The following is a 22,434-nucleotide window of genomic DNA, read 5'->3' as shown; positions in this document are numbered from 1 at the left end:
GGGAGTGTTTGATGGGGCAGTGTAGAGGGAGCTTTACTCTGTATCTAACCCCCTGTACCTGCCCTGGGAGTGTTTGATGGGACAGTGTAGAGGGAGCTTTACTCTGTATCTAACCACGTGCTGTACCTGCCCGGGGAGTGTTTGATGGGGTTAGTGTAGAGGGAGCTTTACTCTGTATCTAACCCCCTGTACCTGCCCTGGGAGTGTTTGATGGGACAGTGTAGAGGGAGCTTTACTCTGTATCTAACCACATGCTGTACCTGCCCTGGGAGTGTTTGATGGGGTTAGTGTAGAGGGAGCTTTACTCTGTATCTAACCACGTGCTGTACCTGCCCTGGGAGTGTTTGATGGGACAGTGTAGAGGGAGCTTTACTCTGTATCTAACCCCCTGTACCTGCCCTGGGAGTGTTTGATGGGACAGTGTAGAGGGAGCTTTACTCTGTATCTAACCCCGTGCTGTACCTGCCCTGCGAGTGTTTGATGGGACAGTGTAGAGGGAGCTTTACTCTGTATCTAACCACGTGCTGTACCTGCCCTGGGAGTGTTTGATGGGGCAGTGTAGAGGGAGCTTTACTCTGTATCTAACCCCCTGTACCTGCCCTGGGAGTGTTTGATGGGACAGTGTAGAGGGAGCTTTACTCTGTATCTAACCACGTGCTGTACCTGCCCGGGGAGTGTTTGATGGGGTTAGTGTAGAGGGGGCTTTACTCTGTATCTAACCACGTGCTGTACCTGCCCTGGGAGTGTTTGATGGGACAGTGTAGAGGCAGCTTTACTCTGTATTTAACCCGTGCTGTACCTGCCCTGGGAGTGTTTGATGGGACAGTGTAGAGGGAGCTTTACTCTGTATCTAACCCCATGCTGTACCTGCCCTGGGAGTGTTTGATGGGACAGTGTAGAGGGAGCTTTACTCTGTATCTAACCCCGTGTACCTGCCCTGGGAGTGTTTGATGGGACAGTGTAGAGGGAGCTTTACTCTGTATCTAACTCCGTGCTGTACCTGCCCTGGGAGTGTTTGATGGGACAGTATAGAGGGAGCTTTACTCTGTATCTAACCCGTGCTGTGCCTGCCCTGGGAGTAAAAACATAAGAAATAGGAGCAGCAGTAAGCCATTCGGCCCTTCAAGCCTGCTCTGCCATTCAATAAGATTATGGCTGATCTGATTTTGGCCTCAACTCCACTTCCCTTCCCGCTCCCCATAACCCTCAACTCCCTTATCGTTCAAAAATCTGTCTATCTCCACCTTAAATACTTCAATGACCCAGCCTCCACAGCTCTCTGGGGCAGAAAATTCTAAAGATTCACGTCCCTCTGAGAGAAAAAATTCCTCATCTCCGTTTTAAATGGGAGACCCCTTATTCTGAAACTATGCCCCCTAGTTCTAAATTCCCCCATGAGGGGAGTGTTTGATGGGAGCTTGTTTCTGTGTTTGATCCTGACTCTATTTTAACAAGGGTTGGGAGGTGGGGGAGGGGAGAAAGGGATTTTATGGCCCACAAATTATCATGGCTCCCGAAGTGACGGTGCTTCGGTTAATGGAAATCTGTCCTGCTCGTTGTGGGAATGTTAGTTTGCACACCAGCCTGGGACTTTCCAAATCTTGGTTATGTTTCTTTTAAAAAGTAATTTGCTTTTTGTGGAGTCGTACCTGGCACTAAGGAAGGTGGTTGTGGTTGTTGGAGGCCAATTAAATGCTTGCCTTGTAAGTGAAGCTCACATCCTGAGAATGAGCCTGAGTCTTCCAACAGGCAGGATCTCGAACACAGACTTGGACAGAGCTGATCTTCCTTGTGACAGGATGGTGGGATTTGTGACTGAGCTGTCAGTTTATCAAAATTCCCTCACTGTATCAGTCATCATCATCATCATAGACAGTCCCTCGGAGTCTTCCACTCTAAAAGTGAGCTCTCAGGTGACTGAAGAGTCCAATGCGGGACCGACAGTCTCTGTCACAGGTGGGGCAGATGGTGGTTGAAGGAAAGGGTGGGTGGGGAATCTGGTTTGCCGCTCGCTCCTTCCGCTGTCTACGCTTGGTTTCTGCATGCTCTCGGCGATGGGACTCGAGGCTCAGCGCCCTCCCGGATGCTCTTCCTCCACTTTGGGCAATCTTGGGCCAAGGATTCCCAGGTGTCGGTGGGGATGTTGAGGGTGTTCTTGAACTGTTTCCTCTGCCCACCGGGGGCTCGCTTGCCATGTCGAAGCTCCGCGTAGAGCGCTTGCTTTGGGAGTCTTGTGTCAGACGTGCGGACAATGTGGCCCATCCAATGGAGCTGGTCAAGTGTGGTCAGTGCTTCGGTGCTGGGGATGTTGGCCTGAGTGAGAACACAGACTTTGGTGCATCTATCCTGCCAATGGCTTTGCAGGATCTTGCGGAGTCAGCACTGATGGTACTTCTCCAGCGTTTTGAGGTGTCAGCTGTATATAGTCCACATCCCTCAGCCATATAGGAGGGCGGGTATCACCACTGTTCTGTAGACCATAAGCTTAATGCCAGATTTGAGGTCCTGGTCTTCAAACACTCTCTTCCTCAGGCGACCGAAGGGTGCGCTGGCACACTGAAGGTGGTGTTGGACCTCGTCGTCGATGTCTGCCCTTGTTGACAGTAGACTCCCGAGGTATGGGAAATGGTCCACATTGTCCAAGGCCTCGTCGTGTGGAGCAGCGCTGTGTGGCGGGGGCAGGTTGGTAGAGGACCTTTGTCTTATGGATGTTTAATGTAAGGCTATGCTCTCGTACGCCTCAGTGAAGGTGTTGACGATGACTTGGAGTTCGGCCTTCGAGTTTGTGCAGATGCAAGCGTCGTCCGCGTACAATGACAGAGAATGGGACGACCTTGGATCTGGCCTGGAGGCGGCGGAGACTGAACAGATTCCCATTTGTTCTATAATTTAGCTCCACTCCAGCGGGAAGCTTGCTGAGGGTGAGATGAAGCATTGCAGCAAGAAAGATCGAGAAGAGCATTGGCGCCCTGTTTGACCCCGGTCCGGACGTGGATTGGGTCTGTGATGGATCCGTTGGTCAGGATCACGGCCTGCATGTCATCGTGGAGCAGGCGGAGGATGATGACAAACATTTGAGGGTAGCCGAATGGAGAACGCTCCATAATCTATCATGCTTGACAGTGTCAAAGGTCTTTGTGAGGTCAAAGGCCACCATGTATAAGGATTGGTGCTGGTCCCTGCATTTCTCTTGTAGTTGCTGGATAGTGAGCGGGGGGAGACACTGGATAGTGAGCGGGTGGAGACACTGGATAGTGAGCTGGAGGAGACACTGGATAGTGAGCTGGAGGAGACACTGGATAGTGAGCTGGAGGAGACACTGGATAGTGAGCTGGAGGAGACACTGGATAGTGAGCTGGGGGAGACACTGGATAGTGAGCTGGAGGAGACACTGGATAGTGAGCTGGAGGAGACACTGGATAGTGAGCTGGGGGAAGACACTGGATAGTGAGCGGGAGGAGACACTGGATAGTGAGCTGGAGGAGACACTGGATAGTGAGCTGGAGGAGACACTGGATAGTGAGCTGGGGGAGACACTGGATAGTGAGCGGGGGGAGACACCGGATAGTGAGCTGGGGGAGACACTGGATAGTGAGCTGGGGGAGACACTGGATAGTGAGCGGGGGGAGACACCGGATAGTGAGCGGGGGGAGACACCGGATAGTGAGCGGGGGGAGACACCGGATAGTGAGCGGGGGGAGACACCGGAGAGTGAGCGGGGGGAGACACCGGAGAGTGAGCGGGGGGAGACACCGGAGAGTGAGCGGGGGGAGACACCGGATAGTGAGCGGGGGGAGACACCGGATAGTGAGCGGGGGGAGACACCGGATAGTGAGCGGGGGGAGACACCGGATAGTGAGCGGGGGGAGACACCGGATAGTGAGCGGGGGGAGACACCGGATAGTGAGCGGGGAGAGACACTGGATAGTGAGCGGGGAGAGACACCGGATAGTGAGCGGGGGGAGACACTGGATAGTGAGCGGGGGGAGGCACCGGATAGTGAGCTGGAGGAGACACTGGATAGTGAGCGGGGAGAGACACTGGATAGTGAGCGGGGGGAGGCACCGGATAGTGAGCTGGAGGAGACACTGGATAGTGAGCGGGGAGAGACACTGGATAGTGAGCGGGGGGAGACACTGGATAGTGAGCGGGGGAGACACTGGATAGTGAGCGGTGGGAAGACACTGGATAGTGAGCGGTGGGAAGACACCGGAGAGTGAGCGGGAGGAGACACCGGATAGTGAGCGGGGGGAGACACCGGATAGTGAGCGGGGGGAGACACTGGATAGTGAGCGGGGGGAGACACTGGATAGTGAGCGGGGGGAGACACTGGATAGTGAGCGGGGGGAGACACTGGGTAGTGAGCGGGGGGAGACACTGGATAGTGAGTGGGGGGAGACACTGGATAGTGAGCGGGGGGGAGACACTGGATAGTGAGCGGGGGGAGACACTGGATAGTGAGCAGTAGCAGGGAGACACTGGATAGTGAGCGGGGGAGACACTGGATAGTGAGCGGGGGAAGACACTGGATAGTGAGCGGGGGGAAGACACTGGATAGTGAGCGGGGGGAGACACTGGATAGTGAGCAGTAGCAGGGAGACACTGGATAGTGAGCGGGGGGAGACACTGGATAGTGAGGTGTGGAGACCCTGACCGATTGTCCCTTCCTTAACCCCATGGATACTGAGGCCAACACCTGTAACCCAGCACAGGCTGGGGCAGGGTCCTGGCCTTCCCGCTCTGTACTGCTCACTGTCGGAGGGAGCACAATGTCAACGCATTTGACAAGCAGAAACCATCTCGGAACAACTTTTTTGGGGGTTTATTTACAAAATAAAAACTTTTAAACAAATGACAGAAGAGATTAAACATTTACAACTACCAAAAAAAAACAGAATGCAATACCAGATGACCCTCCTTTAGTGAGCAGTTCTATTCCATTCTTCATTCATTTTGATTTTATTTCTTAATGCAGAGTTTTGGCTCCTGTTTATTTTTAAAACTTATCACCAATTAACACACACACACATAATTGCCCGGGGTGAGGCTAGTGAACATAAAGGCAGTCTGTCTAAAGTAAAAGATAAATGATCCTTAATGGAGGTAACAATACAGCAGACACTGAAAGTGATTCACCGTGGTCTGGTGACCACCTCTGTCAGCGCCTGTACATATGCGGTCTGGCAGGTAAATTGTACATTAAGCAAACTGACACCGGAGCCTAGGACTCCCAGAGCCGGGGACAGAGGCCGAGAGATGGGGCTGAAGTCCAGTCGGGGCAATACTTGTTTGGGTGTATTTTGGACAGTAACAATGTCTGCAAAACACTAAGCTAGGGTGTGGGGCTAAATTGGACTGCTCTTTGATGGGCCAAATGGCCTTTTTGTGTGCTGTAAGATTCTATGATAATGTGCACATATACATACACATGGTGCAGTTTCAGAGCTGAAGCTAGGCACCCCGCGGGGAAAGGCTACACTGGGCGAGCGGCCCTTTCCTGCAGTGATACGTCTCCCCCCAGTGGCCCCATCAGGTGTAGCACAATCGCAGCTCACTCACAGGCCCGAGATCATTTCATTTATGAAAGCCAATATCAAGTTTTTAATTAAACTTCATGCATCGCTATTTACAAATCCATCCCAAGTTGCAGCCGAGTTTAGCATTTGTGAAAGAATTGTTGATTATATAAATAAATGACAAAGATGTGTGTGAAATTGCCCAGTACGTCATTATTCTAACACCTCACTTTCCCAATCACTGCTTCCCTCATCATTTGTAACTAACATGGCAGTGCAGAACCCAGCACCCCCGACGTGTCACCACCTCCCTCCCTCCAAATCTGAATGCTGCCGTTCAGAATACTGTACAGTGAAACACTGCTTGCTGAACTCTGGCCCTTTAAAACACTGTCGTCAATGCAGTTGCTCGCTTGGCTGCCAGCGAGCACACCCTCTGCCAAAAGAGCAAATGGAAGGAGGAATTCTCCTTCATGAATAGTGTGGTTGAAATGATGAGTTTCTGCTTGTTAGGATTTATGACCATAGGCAGTTCTTTAATGATGCAGTGACCCGGATCCCTCAATCCACAAACAGATACTGGAGGGGTCAAAAGATTTTGTTTAACTCACCGAATTCAATTCCTTGGAGCTACTGAGCCATGCAAACCACAGAGGTGCCGAGGTTCCATCTGTGCTGAGGCGTCTGATCCCGACTATAACTGTCCTCTGGGCTGGGGAGGGAAAATTAGCCAGGATCCCATTCCTGATCCCTACCCATTGCCGGTGACTCATGCTGGAAAGTGTGTGCGCGTATACAAAGCGTGTGTGCGTTTGCAATGCGTGTGTACGTCTGTGTGTGTGTGCTTTTGCAATGTATCTGCACACGCGTGAACATATGCCGTGTGTGTGCCTATGCACTGTGTGTACACGCGTGTGTGCAACGAACAAAGACAGCATCAGGTTGGGCTGTAACTCCAAGTTAAATCTCCCACACTCACTATTGTGTAGTATGGTGACCATGGCTCATGGTGCCTGTAGATCCATCCACAGCAAGACTCAGCGCCTGTGGACAGGGGGTGGGGGGGAAGAGTAAGAGGAAGGATACTAAATTGAAAGGACTTTGCTCTCCAGTTTCCGCTGTTTGTCCATGATTTCTGACTGTGCTATAATGTAACTGCCCACCAGTGGGAAATGAAACAGAGAGAAGCAGTTACTGAGATCAGCTCCCGGCCCAGGAGAGACCGAGAGGAAACCGCACAGCCGCTGCAATTGTTTCCTTGTTCCCGTGCTCCTGAATTCCAGCGTTTTCCCTCCGTGACCTGCCATCCTTCCTGCACTACGCCATTTATTGGAGGATGTCTAACAACCCGTTATTCTACAATACATTGCATACAGGGAGGAGCTGGAGGCATGGCTCCCGGCGGCAAACGCAAGGGCGGGGGAAAAAAGAGAAACTGAACAACTGCCGCTGCTGTCCGCAGACCATCCACGAGGCAGCTCAGGGGGCCAATACCCATCGGATCACGGGATCGACACCCATCGGATCACGGGATCGACACCCATCGGATCACGGGATCGACACCCATCGGATCACGGGGATCGACACCCGTCGGATCACGGGATCGACACCCATCGGATCACGGGATCGACACCCATCGGATCACGGGATCGACACCCATCGGATCACGGGATCGACACCCATCGGATCACGGGATCGACACCCATCGGATCACTGAGACCGTCACCCATCGGATCACGGGGATCGACACCCATCGGATCACGGGATCGACACCCATCGGATCACGGGATCGACACCCGTCGGATCACGGGATCGTCACCCATCGGATCACGGGATCGACACCCATCGGATCACGGGATCGTCACCCATCGGATCACGGGATCGACACCCAATCGGATCACGGGATCGACACCCATCGGATCACGGGATCGTCACCCATCGGATCACGGGATCGACACCCAATCGGATCACTGAGACCGTCACCCATCGGATCACGGGGATCGACACCCATCGGATCACGGGGATCGACACCCATCGGATCACGGGATCGTCACCCATCGGATCACGGGGATCGACACCCATCGGATCACGGGATCGTCACCCATCGGATCACGGGGATCGACACCCATCGGATCACGGGGATCGTCACCCATCGGATCACGGGGATCGACACCCGTCGGATCACGGGATCGCTACCCATCGGATCACGGGATCGTCACCCATCGGATCACGGGGATCGACACCCGTCGGATCACGGGATCGCTACCCATCGGATCACGGGGATCGATACCCATCGGATCACGGGATCGTCACCCATCGGATCACGGGATCGTCACCCATCGGATCACGGGATCGTCACCCATCGGATCACGGGGATCAATATCGGATCATAGGATCAATATCGGATCACGGGATCGGTATATTTGAAAGACTCTAATGCAGACGCCTGGATTTTCAAGCATCTATTGCTGGGTCAATAATTTTGAAGGTATAAAGTTAGCGATCAATCAGTTTTTAATGGTCACGGGGCTTCAATGCTTCCTATTTGTGTCCATGCGAGAGTCAGTCTGGTTTGGTGACGTTGCAGGACTGGCTGCCCTCCCACTCGAGGCCCACTGTCAGTCTCGGGATCGCCACAGGACCAGCAGCATTTCCATCCTGTCCACCTGACTTTTCACCGGCACTTCCTGCGCCTTCTAACCTTTCACCCACGTCCTCCCTTGTGCCCTCTCACCACAAATAAATCTTACGAGCTTTGAAAAGTGGAATTGTCCACGTGTGAAATTAAAATCAATTTGCCATGGTCTTTTGAACGAAGCAATGTCCGAACAAATCGAGCATAAAACAATTTCTTTTTGTGCAACCACTGAAAAGCGAATCAATCCCACATTGTTAAACACATAATTCACAGAATGAAAGATAGGCCCCCCTGTAAATGCCGTCAGTTTGGGAGCAGCCACTCAGATGTGGCATCTGCCCATTTGTTTCTTTAATATATATAATTTACAATAGAAGTAACAATATTACTGATCGAGTTATGCAAGGGTCGGGGTGCAAAGTACTTCCTGTAGAGTCCGTTAGTACGTCCAGGGATCTCGGTGCCGGTTTTCACTGCCAGGCAGGTTACCAGACAACTCTTCCGAAGTCTGCCGGTGACCCGTGGTGACCTCTCCGTTCAAACTCTTGCGACACACGGGACAGGTGTCGTGCTGGAACAGAGCAGGGCGTTCGAGAGTTAAAGGCAGCAATATCCCGACACATCCCACAGAAATGAGGCTTCAGTAGTGAAATATATCATGTCAGCTGTGGCTCAGTGGGCAGCACTCTCGCCTCCGAGTCAGAAAGCTATGGGTTCAAGTCCCACTCCAGGGACTTGAGCACAAAGAAATCTAGGCTGACACTCCCAGTGCAATGCTGAGGGAGTGCCGCACTGTCGGAGGGGCAGTACTGAGGGAGCCCCGCACTGTCGGAGGGGCAGTACTGAGGGAGCGCCGCACTGTCGGAGGGGCAGTACTGAGGGAGCGCCGCACTGTCGGAGGGGCAGTACTGAGGGAGCGCCGCACTGTTGGAGGGGCAGTACTGAGGGAGCGCCGCACTGTCGGAGGGGCAGTACTGAGGGAGCGCCGCACTGTCGGAGGGGCAATGCTGAGGGAGCGCCGCACTGTCGGAGGGGCAGTACTGAGGGAGTGCCGCACTGTCGGAGGGGCAGTACTGAGGGAGTGCCGCACTGTCAGAGGGGCAGTACTGAGGGAGTGCCGCACTGTCGGAGGGGCAGTACTGAGGGAGTGCCGCAATGTCGGAGGGGCAGTACTGAGGGAGCTCGCACTGTCGGAGGGGCAATGCTGAGGGAGCGCCGCACTGTCGGAGGGGCAATGCTGAGGGAGCGCCGCACTGTCGGAGGGGCAGTACTGAGGGAGTGCCGCACTGTCGGAGGGGCAGTACTGAGGGAGCGCCGCACTGTCGGAGGGGCAGTAGTGAGGGAGTGTCGCACTGTCGGAGGGACAGTACTGAGGGAGTGCCGCACTGTCGGAGGGGCAATGCTGAGGGAGCGCCGCACTGTCGGAGGGGCTGTACTGAGGGAGCGCCGCACTGTCGGAGGGGCAGTACTGAGGGAGCGCCGCACTGTCGGAGGGGCAGTACTGAGGGAGCGCCGCACTGTCGGAGGGGTGGTACTGAGGGAGTGCCGCACTGTCGGAGGGGCAGTACTGAGGGAGCGCCGCACTGTCGGAGGGGTGGTACTGAGGGAGTGCCGCACTGTCGGAGTGACGGTACTGAGGGAGCGCCGCACTGTCGGAGGGGCAGTACTGAGGGAGCGCCGCACTGTCGGAGTGACGGTACTGAGGGAGCGCCGCACTGTCGGAGGGACAGTACTGAGGGAGCGCCGCACTGTCGGAGGGACTGTCTTTCGGATGAGACGGTAAACTGTAGAAAAACTCACCAGTTCTAACCAGGGTACAATGCAGTCGCTGTGAAAGAAGTGATTGCAGGGCAGCTGTCGAACCTGTTCCCCGAGGAGGTAATCCTCTTTACACACCGGACACTCTAAACCTGAATCTACAGCAACACAATGCAGAGATTTACATAAACACAAGCAACAACACTGCCCTATTAATGTCCAAAGTCTTTCTACAGCATGCAGCCCCTCCCCATATCACCCCTGAGCTTTATTCTGTTACTCTACTCCCATGTCAGCACAGTCCCAGCACAGAGGGTCCATGTCCTTCTGTAGCACCATGTTCCTCCTTCCATTGGATACTGCTTCACTTAGCGACTCTCCTTCACCCCTCCCCCATCACCCCTAACATCTCTCCCCCTGCCCCTTCCCCCCCACTCCTCCTCTCTCCCCCAATCCCGAAATCTGGGTAGAGGATTACGAGCATTAGAACTGACAAGAAATAGATTGTTCTGTTCAATGCTGAACCAATTGCCAGCGGTGAGACCCAGCGTTTCCCCACAGGGCATGTCCTCAGTCACTGGGAGCGACTCGTATCAGTAACACACTCATCGCCGATCGCTGAGTAAACTAAACTCTGTCTCTGCGGTTTCTGGAACCAGTTTATTATCCGCGCCCTCTGCCCCCACCTTTCCCATTAATTCCCCACAGTCCGGAAACACAGACAGACAGTTACAGTGGAACCGGTTACAGAATGGCAGCGAATGGCACCCACCGATTTGCTCCTGTGTGACAGGCACCGTCGGGAGCGCTGTGATTTTATCTTTATCCGCCGGGGGAGGTCCAGTGTTTTCCAGCTGTCCCAGGAGCTGTGGGAGGGAAGCAGTGATTCGAGTTCAATCGAGACAGCCAATCATCAGCCCCCGACTCTTGCCGACTGTTCCAAAGTGCCCTCTCTGACACACAGTGAGTGCCGGCAGGCAATTTGACTGTGGGAGGCACCACAGCAGGGTCTCACCATTTTGCGCGTGCACACACACACACTTTCCAGCAGGGGTCAGCAGACGGCAATCAACAGCGGTGACCCGTCAAGTTAAGCCCTCCGAGCTCGGGGGTGCTGTCCCAAATGTGAGCCAACTATCTCGACACTGATTGGCGATTCAAACTTGGGCCTTGCAGCTCTGTGCGGTGCAGTACCGCCACTGGCCGATGTGTCGCTCACACACCCAGCAGAGAGTTGCTGAGACGTACAAAAGCAAGGGCCTTATGCTAAACATCCGTAAGACAAAGGCCCTCCACCAGCCTGTCCTCGCCGCACAGCACTGCCCCCCCAGTCATCAAGATCCACGGCACGGCCCTGGACACCGTGGACCACTTCCCTTATCTCGGGAGCCTCCTATCAACAAGAGCAGGCATCGACGACGTGATCTAACACAGCCTCCAGTGCGCCAGTGCAGCCTTCGGCCACCTGAGGAAAAGAGTGTTTGAAGTCCAGGCCCTCAAAACTGCCACCAAGCTCATGGTCTACAGGGCTGTAGTGATACCCACCCTCCTATATGGCTCAGAGACATGGACCATGTACAGTAGACACCTCAAGTCGCTGGAGAAATACCACCAACGATGTCTCCGCAAGATCCTACAAATCCCCTGGGAGGACAGACGCACAAACATTAGTGTCCTCGACCAGGCCAACATCCCCAGCATTGAAGCACTGACCACACTCGACCAGCTCCGCTGGGCGGGCCACATTGTCCGCATTCCAGGCACGAGACTCCCTAAGCAAGCGCTCTACTCGGAACTCCTTCATGGCAAACGAGTCCCAGGTGGGCAGAGGAAACGCTACAAGGACACTCTCAAAGCCTCCCTGATAAAGTACAGCATCCCCATCGACACCTGGGAGTCCCTGGCCAAAGATCGCCCTAAGTGGAGGAAGTGCATCCGGGAGGGCGCTGAGCACCTCGAGTCTCATCGCCGAGAGCATGCAGAAATCAAGCGCAGGCAGCGGAAGGAGCGTGCGGCAAACCTGTTCCACCCTCCCCTTCCCTCAACCACTGTCTGTCCCACCTGTGACAGGGACTGTGGTTCCCGTATTGGACTGTTCAGCCACCTAAGGACTCACTTCAGGAGTGGAAGCAAGTCTGCCTTGATTGCGAGGGACTGCCTATGATGAGGGACCTTCCTTTGCTCTTTCGATCTCCCCAGAGGTCACACCCCAGCCAACCTGCCAGGCAAGTCATCATCCCCCGGCCTCTGCAGAGGAGGGCGCAGAAGACCACCCTGACATCAGCAGTGTCGGTGTTCCTGAGATCAGGAAGTGACGGGCATCCTCCTGCATCCTCCTCTGGTGTCTCAGTATGATGCCCAGCACAGCACCGTGAAACTAGTGTCAGTGACAGCGAGTCCGCCCACAGTGCTCAGTGTCGGAGTCTGGGGACCACTGGCTGGTGGCAGGCTCATAAGAACATAACAGGAGCAGGAGTAGGCCATTCGGCCCCTCGAGCCTACTGCCATTCAAGAAGATCATGGCTGATCCGATCATGGACTCAGCTCCACTTCCCTGCCCCCTTATAGGTTAAGAAACTGTCTATTTCTGTCTTAAATTTATTCAATGTCCCAGCTTCCACAGCTCTCTCAGGTAGAAAATTCCACAGATTTACAACCCTCAGAGAAGAAATTACTCCTCATCTCAGTTCTAAATGGGCGGCCCCTTATTCTAAGATCATGCCCCCATTGCATCAGTGGAAACATCCTCTCTGCATCCACCTTGTCAAGCTCCCTCATAATCTTGTACGTTTCGATACTCAGAAACCTAGCAGCAGACACAATGGAAGTGACACCGAGTGCGAGTGAGAATGCTCAGTACAGACACGGGGCCCCACAGGGCAGCAAAGGAGACTGAAGAAAAAATAGGCAGAAAAGGAGGCATTGGGTAGGATGAGAGAAAGTGAGAGTGCCTGTGACAGGCAGATGCTGCGGTAAAAGAGGAGGAGAGAGAGAAGGAGGGAGGGATAGTTAGCGTAAACACCCAGGACACAGAAACAGAGAGAGGCATGCAGTGTCTGTCCCAGACTTATCTGCCTCTTTAAAATAAATTCCGACATGTTTATGAAATGCAGGAATCCTAAACACAGGCACTGGGACTGAACGGGGGGCCGTTTCTCACCTGTGTAATAACCGCATCGAGTCCGCTCTGTCCCCAGGCATAATCGGCAGGGTTCGAGTGAAGCATTCCGGTCCTCAGAGAGAAAGAGACAGATTGGGAACATTTCACCATCACTGGATCATTCCGAGAACAAATCATCAAATTCTCACATTATTGAACCGAAGACCCTCATTTCCTGCAGTCAGCATTGAGCAGGTACAGCACGGGGTTAGATACAGAGTAAAGCTCCCTCTACACTGTCCCATCAAACACTCCCAGGGCAGGTACAGGGGGTTAGATACAGAGTAAAGCTCCCTCTACACTGTCCCATCAAACACTCCCAGGGCAGGTACAGGGGGTTAGATACAGAGTAAAGCTCCCTCTGCACTGTCCCATCAAACACTCCCAGGGCAGGTACAGGGGGTTAGATACAGAGTAAAGCTCCCTCTACACTGTCCCATCAAACACTCCCAGGGCAGGTACAGGGGGTTAGATACAGAGTAAAGCTCCCTCTACACTGTCCCATCAAACACACCCAGAGCAGGTACAGGGGGTTAGATACAGAGTAAAGCTCCCTCTACACTGTCCCATCAAACACTCCCAGGGCAGGTACAGGGGGTTAGATACGGAGTAAAGCTCTCTCTACACTGTCCCATCAAACACTCCCAGGGCAGGTACAAGGGGTTAGATACAGAGTAAAGCTCCCTCTACACTGTCCCATCAAACGCTCCCAGGGCAGGTACAGGGGGTTAGATACAGAGTAAAGCTCCCTCTACACTGTCCCATCAAACACTCCCAGGGCAGGTACAGGGGGTTAGATACAGAGTAAAGCTCCCTCTACACTGTCCCCATCAAACACTCCCAGGGCAGGTACAGCACGGGGTTAGATACAGAGTAAAGCTCCCTCTACACTGTCCCATCAAACACTCCCAGGGCAGGTACAGGGGGTTAGATACAGAGTAAAGCTCCCTCTACACTGTCCCATCAAACACTCCCAGGGCAGGTACAGGGGGTTAGATACAAAGTAAAGCTCCCTCTACACTGTCCCATCAAACACTCCCACAAAGAGCAGGAAGGATCCAGTTTCTCCCTCAGCCGGACAGTGATGGCGAGTTGCAGCTTCAGAAGAGGTTTGCTAATAACTGAATGTCGCAAATACCATCCTCCCCACTCACTCGCCAAACGCACGCCCTCCCCACTCACACTTGTTTGGGGGAATGGGGGGGTGGGGGTTCAGGAGGGTGAAGTGTGGAGGAAGAAGAGATTGGGAGGAGGGGAAAGCAGGAACGGAGCAAACGGCACACACCAGGAGAAAGTCTGTGGCGAACCCGGGATTCCAGCGTTGGAGAAGAGTCCGGCAAACAGCTGCTGGATTATTCTGGAAACACAGAAAGGGAAGAATGAGCCGGAGCCACCCAAAACCCGCCGAGTGCGCCCCACGGGATCCAGCCGGGGACAGAGAGGGCAGTGTATGTTGTATCGTTTCAACAACATCATCCTCCCACATGCACATTCTCCGAGAACATTGGCCCCACCCAGTGTGGGACTTGCCAGTAAATCCCAGCTTCAGCTCACTGGGCAGAAGTCGTGGCTGCAATTAGCCCCGGAGGCACGGAGCCAGATTCCTGCTCCCGATCACAGTCCACCGACCCCCCGCTGATGTGAGCGAAGGCACCCTCCACAGTGCCAACAACACTCGTTGCCCGGGGGTCACATGTATAGCGAGTACTGGAGGTCAATGAGCCACAGATCCCGCACCCAGTGAGAGGAGGGGAGACGTCTGCAAATGAAAGACGAGATTAAAGGCACATCACTTCTCCCGAGTACGGGGCCTCCAGTCCCAACACAACACAGCAAGCGGTGCGGTAACTAACCTACCCTTCTATGGCCGGAGACCTCTCGGGGCGTGACGTTCCACGGGATCGGTACCTTCTGGCCATCGGTAACCTCGTGTGTCGGCTGGGACCCCAGATGTCACTCTGCTGACCTCCTCGTTCCGTCTCCCCGCTGTCGTGATCTAGCGAGGTTCCGCTGCGAAACGGTCTCCCGTCAACGAGCAGGAAAGTCTGGTCCAGGTTCAGGAAGGTGCGATCCCAGAGCTGCAAAATCAGAAACAGGGCAGTAATACCAGTAGACACAGGTGGCTGGACTGGTAAATGAATCACCCATCAGTCGGGGCAGCAGTGCTCCAGAGTTGTGAATCGGCCAGGGTTCCCGCTCCTGCTCATTTAGCAGTGATGCTGCTGGAAGGTGTATGTGGCTGTCCCGATACTAAGAGATCGGACCGGGCTGTGATGACCCCCATGGTACAATAACCTGCGGGCGCTCACTGTCGAGGATGAACGGGAAACAGAAGCTCAAGACACGACGGTCATTTTGAAGGATTATCAGGAGTCCAGCACAGGCTGGTGGCACAATACCCAAGGTCCCGACGTCACACTCAGTTACCGTACAACCTTCGAACACCTCAACCCCCGAATTACCTCCGCAAACTGTGTGGCCGAATCATCGTCCAGTCCATTGGTTCCGCTGTCCAAGAAACTGTGGAGACACAAGCACGAAACTTAGGGCCAACGATAGACTGCCCGGCCAGAGCCATCAGAAGCACCCTTCCCCGCCGCCTACCTCCCTCGATTTCTCTCCCCTTGCCCCTCCCTCCTCTGGCCTCAATCACGCAGGAAGCTGTTAAGCAGAATCAGCATTGGTTCCTGCTCCAGGTTACTCTCCCACCCTCGTGTTGGAATTGCCTGTAATTGTACATGGTACCAGGCCAGGATGAGATGCCTCTCACAGCTGAATATCGCACCGGCAATCATCCTCTGAGCTGAAAGACGAGGTGCCAACACTGAGGTAAAGAATCACGTTACTGACGCCCAGGGAGTAAAACCCCAGCGACCAGTTGCTCAAAGGAGCAACTTAAACAATATTCAAGGCTCCACGTACCTCGTTTCATCTGTGACTTCCTCGATAAATCCAGACTCACACCGAGGGCAGGTGTATTCCTGCAAGGAAGAATGTACGCATTACTACACAGACCCAGACCCACCCAGCAAACACAGCACCATATCTCTCCATTAGCTCCATGAATATCCTCATCCTCAATGATGGCGCAGCTCAGCACGACAAGGCTGAAGCGTTTACAACCATCTTCAGCCAGAAGTGCCGAGTGGATGATCCATATCGGCCTCCTCCTGAGGTCCCCACCATCACAGAAGCCAGCCTTCAGCCAATTCGATTCACTCCACCTGATAGCAAGAAACAGCTGAACGCACTGGATACAGCAAAGGCTATGGTCCTCGACAACATCCCGGCTCTTGTGCTGAAGACTTGTGCTCCAGAACTAGCCGCATCTCTAGCCAAGCTGTTCCAGTACAGCTACAACACTGGCATCTATCCGACAATGTGGAAAACTGCCCAGGTACGTCCTGTCCACAAAAAGCAGGACCAATTACTGCCCTGTCAATCTACTCTCAATCATCAGCAAAGTGATGGAAGGTGTTGTCAACAGTGCCATCAAGCAGCACTTACTCAAATAACCTGCTCACCGATGCTCAGTTTGGGTTCCGCCAGGACCTCTCGGCTCCAGACCTTATTACAGCCTTGATCCAAACATGGTCCAACATCAAGGCAGCATTTGACCGAGTGTGGCATCAAGGAGCCCTAGTAAAACTGAAGTCAATGGGAATCAGGGGGAAAACTCTCCACTGGCTGGAGTCACACCTAGCTCAAAGGAAGATGGTTGTGATGGTTGGAGGTCAATCATCTCAGCCCCAGGACATTGCCAGGGGTTCTTCAGGGCAGTGTCCTAGGCCCAACCACCTTTAGTTGCTCCATCAATGACCTTCCTCTATCATAAGGTCAGAAGTGGGGATGTTCGCTGATGACTGCACAGTGTTCAGTGCCATTTGCAATTCCTCAGATAATGGAGCCGTTAAGGTGGTATATATCAATGACCTTTACTGGAATGTTGGGGGTATGATTAAGAAGTTTGCAGATGACACTAAAATCGGCTGTGTGGTTGATAATGAAGAAGAAAGCTGCGGACTGCAGGAAGATATCAATGAACTGGTCAGGTGGGCAGAACGGTGGCAAATGGAATTCAATCCGGAGACGTGTGAGGTAATACATTTGGGGAGGTCTAACAAGGCAAGAGAATACACATTAAATGGTAGGGCACTGAAGTGTAGAGGAACAGAGGGACCTTGGAGTGCATGTCCAGATCCCTGAAGGTAGCAGGCCAGATAGATAAGAAGGCATACGGAATTCTTGCCTTTATTAGTCAAGGCATGGAATACAAGAGCAAGGAGGTTATGCTTGAACTGTATAAAACACTGGTTAGGCCACAGCTGGAGTACTGCGTGCAGTTCTGGTCACCACATTACAGGAAAGATGTGATTGCACTAGAAAGGGTACAGAGGAGATTTACAAGAATGTTGCTTGGACTGGAGAATTTTGGCTATGAGGAAAGTTTGGAGATGCTGGTTCTGTTTTCTTTGGCTAAGGGGAGACCTGATTGAGGTGTATAAAATTATGAGGGGCCTGGATAGAGTGTTTCGGAAGGACCCGTTTCCCTTGGCAGAGGGGTCAACAATCAGGGAGTATAGATTGAAAGGAATTGGGGGGGGAAGGTTTAGAGGAGATACAAGAACATAAGAAATAGGAACAGGAGTAGGCCATACAGCCCCTCGAGCCTGCTCTGCCATTCAATAAGATCAGGGCTGATCTGATCATGGACTCAGCTCCACTTCCCCGCCCGCTCCCCATAACCCCTTATCGTTTAAGAAACTGTCTATTTTTGTCTTAAATTTATTCAATGGCCCAGCCTCCACAGCTCTCTGAGGCAGCGAATTTCACAGATTTACAACCCTCAGAGAAGAAATTTCTCCTCATCGCTGTCTTAAATGGGTGGCCCCTTATTCTAAGATCATGCCCTCTAGTTCTAGTCTTCCCCATCAGTGGAAACATCCTCTCTACATCCACCTTGCCCAGCCCCCTCATAATCTTATACGTTTCGATAAGATCACCTCTCATTCTTCTGAATTCCAATGAGTATAGGCCAATCTACTCATAAGTCAACCCCCTCATCTCCAGAATCAACCTAGTGAACCTTCTCTGAACAGCCTCCAAAGTATATCCTTTCGTAAACATGGAAACCAAAACTGCACGCAGTACTCCAGGTGTGGCCTCACCAATACCCTGTATAACTGTAGCAAGACTTCCCTGCTTTTATACTCCATCCCCTTTGCAATAAAGGCTAAGATACCATTGGCCTTCCTGATCACTTGCTGTACCTGCACACTAACCTTTTGTGTTACATGTACAAGTACCCCCAGGTCCCGCTGTACTGCGGCACTTTGCAATCTTTCTCTATTTAAATAATAACTTGCTCTTTGATTTTTTCTGCCAAAGTGCATGACCTCACACTTTCCAACATTATACTCCATCTGCCAAATGTTTGCCCACTCACTTAGCCTGTCTATGTCCTTTTGCAGATTTTTTGTGTCCTCCTCACACATTGCTTTTCCTCCCATCTTTGTATCTTGAGGGGAAAAACTCCACCCAGTGGGTGGTGGGGGTCTGGAACTCACTGTTTGAAAGGGTGGTAGAGGCAGAAACCCTCACCACATTTAAACAGTACCTAGATGTGCAGTTAAAGTGCCATAACCTACAGGGCTACGGACCGAGAGCTGGAAAGTGGGACTAGGCTGGGTAGCTCTTGGTCGGCCGGCGTGAACACAATGGGCCAAAATGGCCTCCTCCCGCGCTGTAAATGTCTTTAATTATATAAATTCAAGTCTTTCTTTCTTTCAAGTAAGAGTCTAACCACCTCCCCCTGACATTGAATTTCATTACCATCAATATCCTGGGGGTCACCATTGACCAGAAACTAAACTGGATCAGCCACATAAATACTGTGGCTGCAGGAGCAGGTCAGAGACTGGGTATTCTGGTCAGTGTCTCACCTCCTGACTCCCCAAAGTCTTCCCACCATCTCCAAGGCACAAGTCAGGAGTGTGATGGAACACTCCCCACTTGCCTGGATGAGTTGCAGCTCTAACAACACTCGAGAAGCTCGACACCATCCAGGACAAAGCAGACCGCTCGATCGACACGCCTTCAACACTCACTCCCTCCACCACCGGCGCCCCCTGGCTGCAGTGTGCACCGTCTACAAGATGCACTGCAGCAACTCGCCAAGGCTTCTTCGGCAGCACTTCCCAAACCCGTGACCTCTACCACCTAGAGGGACAAGGGCAGCAGGCGCACGGGAACACCACCACCTCCACGTTCCCCTCCCAGTCACACACCATCCCCACTGGGAAATATATCGGCCGTTCCTTCATCATCACTGGGTCACAATCCTGGAACTCCCTCCCTAACAGCACTGTGGGAGCACCTTCACCACACGGACTGCAGCGGTTCAAGAAGGCGGCTCACCACCACCTTCTCAAGGGGCGAATAGGGATGGGCAATAAACGCCGGCCTTGCCAGCGTTGCCCACATCCTATAAACAAATTTTTAAAAATCTACACACACACACCCACACAGTATACTCGAACCATATCCACACACACATTATACTGGAACCATATTTCCCACACTATAAGTGTGACTATATTCCAAAAGTACTTCATTGCCTGTCCGATGGTCGTGAAAGGCGCTATATAAATGCAAGTCTTCTTTCACATCCACACACACAGAATATACTGGAGCCATATCCAGAGATAGTAACACAGGGCGCTGGGGGGAGGGGGGGGGGTTACTGAGTGACAGTGTGAGGGAGCTGGATTAACATCAGTACAGATACAGTCAGTAACACAGGGCGCTGGGGGAGAGGGGTTACTGAGTGACAGTGTGAGGGAGCTGGATTAACATCAGTACAGATACAGTCAGTAACACAGGGTGCTGGGGAGAGGGGTTACTGAGTGACAGTGTGAGGGAGATTAACATCAGTACAGATACAGTCAGTAACACAGGGCGCTGGGGGAGTGGGGTTACTGAGTGACAGTGTGAGGGAGCTGGATTAACATCAGTCGAGATACAGTCAGTGACACAGGGCGCTGGGGGAGAGGGGTTACTGAGTGACAGTTTGAGGTAGCTGGATTAACATCAGTACAGATACAGTCAGTAACACAGGGTGCTGGGGGAGAGGGGTTACTGAGTGACAGTGTGAGGGAGCTGGATTAACATCAGTACAGATACAGTCAGTAACACAGGGTGCTGGGGGAGAGGGGTTACTGAGTGACAGTGTGAGGGAGCTGGATTAACATCAGTACAGATACAGTCAGTAACACAGGGTGCTGGGGGAGAGGGGTTACTGAGTGACAGTGTGAGGGAGCTGGATTAACATCAGTAGGGATACAGTCAGTAACACAGGGCGCTGGGGGAGAGGGGTTACTGAGTGACAGTGTGAGGGAGCTGGATTAACATCAGTAGGGATACAGTCAGTAACACAGGGTGCTGGGGGAGAGGGGTTACTGAGTGACAGTGTGAGGGAGCTGGATTAACATCAGTACAGATACAGTCAGTAACACAGGGTGCTGGGGGAGAGGGCTTACTGAGTGACAGTGTGAGGGAGCTGGATTAACATCAGTACAGATACAGTCAGTAACACAGGGCACTGGGAGAGAGGGGTTACTGAGTGACAGTGTGAGGGAGCTGGATTAACATCAGTAGAGATACAGTCAGTAACACAGGGCGCTGGGGGAGAGGGGTTACTGAGTGACAGTGTGAGGGAGCTAGATTAACATCAGTACAGATACAGTCAGTAACACAGGGCGCTGGGGGAGAGGGGTTACTGAGTGACAGTGTGAGGGAGCTGGATTAACATCAGTACAGATACAGTCAGTAACACAGGGCGCTGGGGGAGAGGGGTTACTGAGTGACAGTGTGAGAGAGCTAGATTAACATCAGTACAGATACAGTCAGTAACACAGGGTGCTGGGGGAGAGGGGTTACTGAGTGACAGTGTGAGGGAGCTGGATTAACATCAGTACAGATACAGTCAGTAACACAGGGCGCTGGGGGAGAGGGGTTACTGAGTGACAGTGTGAGGGAGCTAGATTATCAATAGAGATACAGTCCGAAGCCAGATGTAAAGTGGATCCCTAATTGTCATATATCAGCTCATCAATATTGTTCTGTTCAGAAACTGCACAGTCAATTCCACAAGATCAACACTCACTGTTTATGCCAACATATTCATTTAAAACAGACTACACAAATAGTCGCCGTTAAACTAGTCAGAACCTCAGATGTTCGGGGCTGCAGCAGTGAGTTTCTCTATAACATGGGTTTGACTCTCAAACCCGGTTACAGGAGTCACACTCCCAGTGTCATCCCACCGAGGCATTCTTAAAGCACCAGCGTGGTGCTGGGCTCAATGTCAGTCCGGTCTCCGAGACAACCCTCGCCATGGGATGGCGGCTTGGTCTCCGAGACAACCCTCGCCATGGGATGGCGGCTTGGTCTCCGAGACAACCCTCGCCATGGGATGGCGGCTTGGTCTCCGAGACAACCCTCGCCATGGGATGGCGGCTTGGTCTCCAAGGGAACCCTCGCCATGGGATGGCGGCTTGGTCTCCAAGGGAACCCTCGCCATGGGATGGCGGCTTGGTCTCCGAGACAACCCTCGCCATGGGATGGCGGCTTGGTCTCCAAGACAACCCTCGCCATGGGATGGCGGCTTGGTCTCCGAGACAACCCTCGCCATGGGATGGCGGCTTGGTCTCCAAGGGTTGCCACGGGATGGGGGGGGGGGGGGGTCGTTGGCATGGGCCGTGGGGTTGCCATGGGATTGGGGGGGGGGGGGGGGGAGATTGTGGTTGCCATGGGGGGGAAAACAGGGGTTGCCATGGGACGGGACGGGATGGGGGGGTGGTTGCCACGGGACGGGGGGTCGTTGGCATGGGCCGTGTGGTTGCCATGGGATTGGGTGGTGGTGGGGGGGGGGGGGGGGTTGCCGGGTGTCGGCGCGGAGACAACGCCGGCGACTGTTTCTGCGGAAGCCCCTCGCCCACCCTGTGACCCCTGACCCCCACCACCAGTCCCTAACCCAACACCCTCTGACCTTTAACCCGGTGACCCCGCTCGCCCCCACCCAACCAAAGGGCGAGTTTGACAATAAAACAGTCCCCGGCCCGCGGACAGGCCGTGGGGGGCGGCCCAGGGACAGAGCCCGAGGCCCGAGGCCGGGGACCGGGGCCCGGGGCCGGGGCCGCTCCTTACCGGCAGCTTGGGGCACACCTCGCCCTTGCAGCAGTGGCAGAAGAAGCGAAGCGGACCCACGGCCGCCGCCTCCGCCATCTTCCATAGGCCTCAGCGCCCTCCCGGCAGCCCCCGCGCGACACCCCCCCCCCCCCCCCCACACACACACACACACA

At 53.4% G+C, this 22,434-nt stretch overlaps 2 protein-coding genes across 2 annotated transcripts in view; one reads left to right on the top strand and one right to left on the bottom strand.

Annotated features, from left to right (window-relative positions):
- Nucleotides 1-3,058, top strand: part of itga10 (integrin, alpha 10) — a 170,462-nt gene extending 167,404 nt beyond the window's left edge. The window contains exon 30 of the mRNA XM_070868514.1: nt 2,894-3,058. Within this exon, the coding sequence (XP_070724615.1) occupies nt 2,894-2,977 (84 nt within the window). The 3' untranslated portion in view covers nt 2,978-3,058. The remainder of the gene's footprint in view (nt 1-2,893) is intronic.
- A 1,749-nt stretch (nt 3,059-4,807) lies between these two features.
- rnf115a (ring finger protein 115a) lies at nt 4,808-22,380 on the bottom strand. The gene is made up of 9 exons (XM_070868513.1): nt 22,280-22,380; nt 15,995-16,053; nt 15,535-15,592; nt 14,930-15,150; nt 14,358-14,429; nt 13,073-13,145; nt 10,685-10,778; nt 9,955-10,070; nt 4,808-8,725 (listed from the first exon to the last, which is right to left on the bottom strand). The coding sequence occupies exons 1-9, from the start codon at nt 22,355-22,357 to the stop codon at nt 8,594-8,596; spliced, it is 903 nt and encodes a 300-aa protein (XP_070724614.1). The 5' UTR covers nt 22,358-22,380; the 3' UTR covers nt 4,808-8,593.
- Between the last annotated feature and the right edge of the window lie 54 nt (nt 22,381-22,434).

This window comes from Pristiophorus japonicus, chromosome 30 (genome assembly GCF_044704955.1).
Source record: "Pristiophorus japonicus isolate sPriJap1 chromosome 30, sPriJap1.hap1, whole genome shotgun sequence".
NCBI classification, from domain to species: domain Eukaryota; kingdom Metazoa; phylum Chordata; class Chondrichthyes; family Pristiophoridae; genus Pristiophorus; species Pristiophorus japonicus.
Note: the sequence above shows the minus strand (reverse complement) of the source record. Positions and strands in the feature narration are given on the sequence as shown.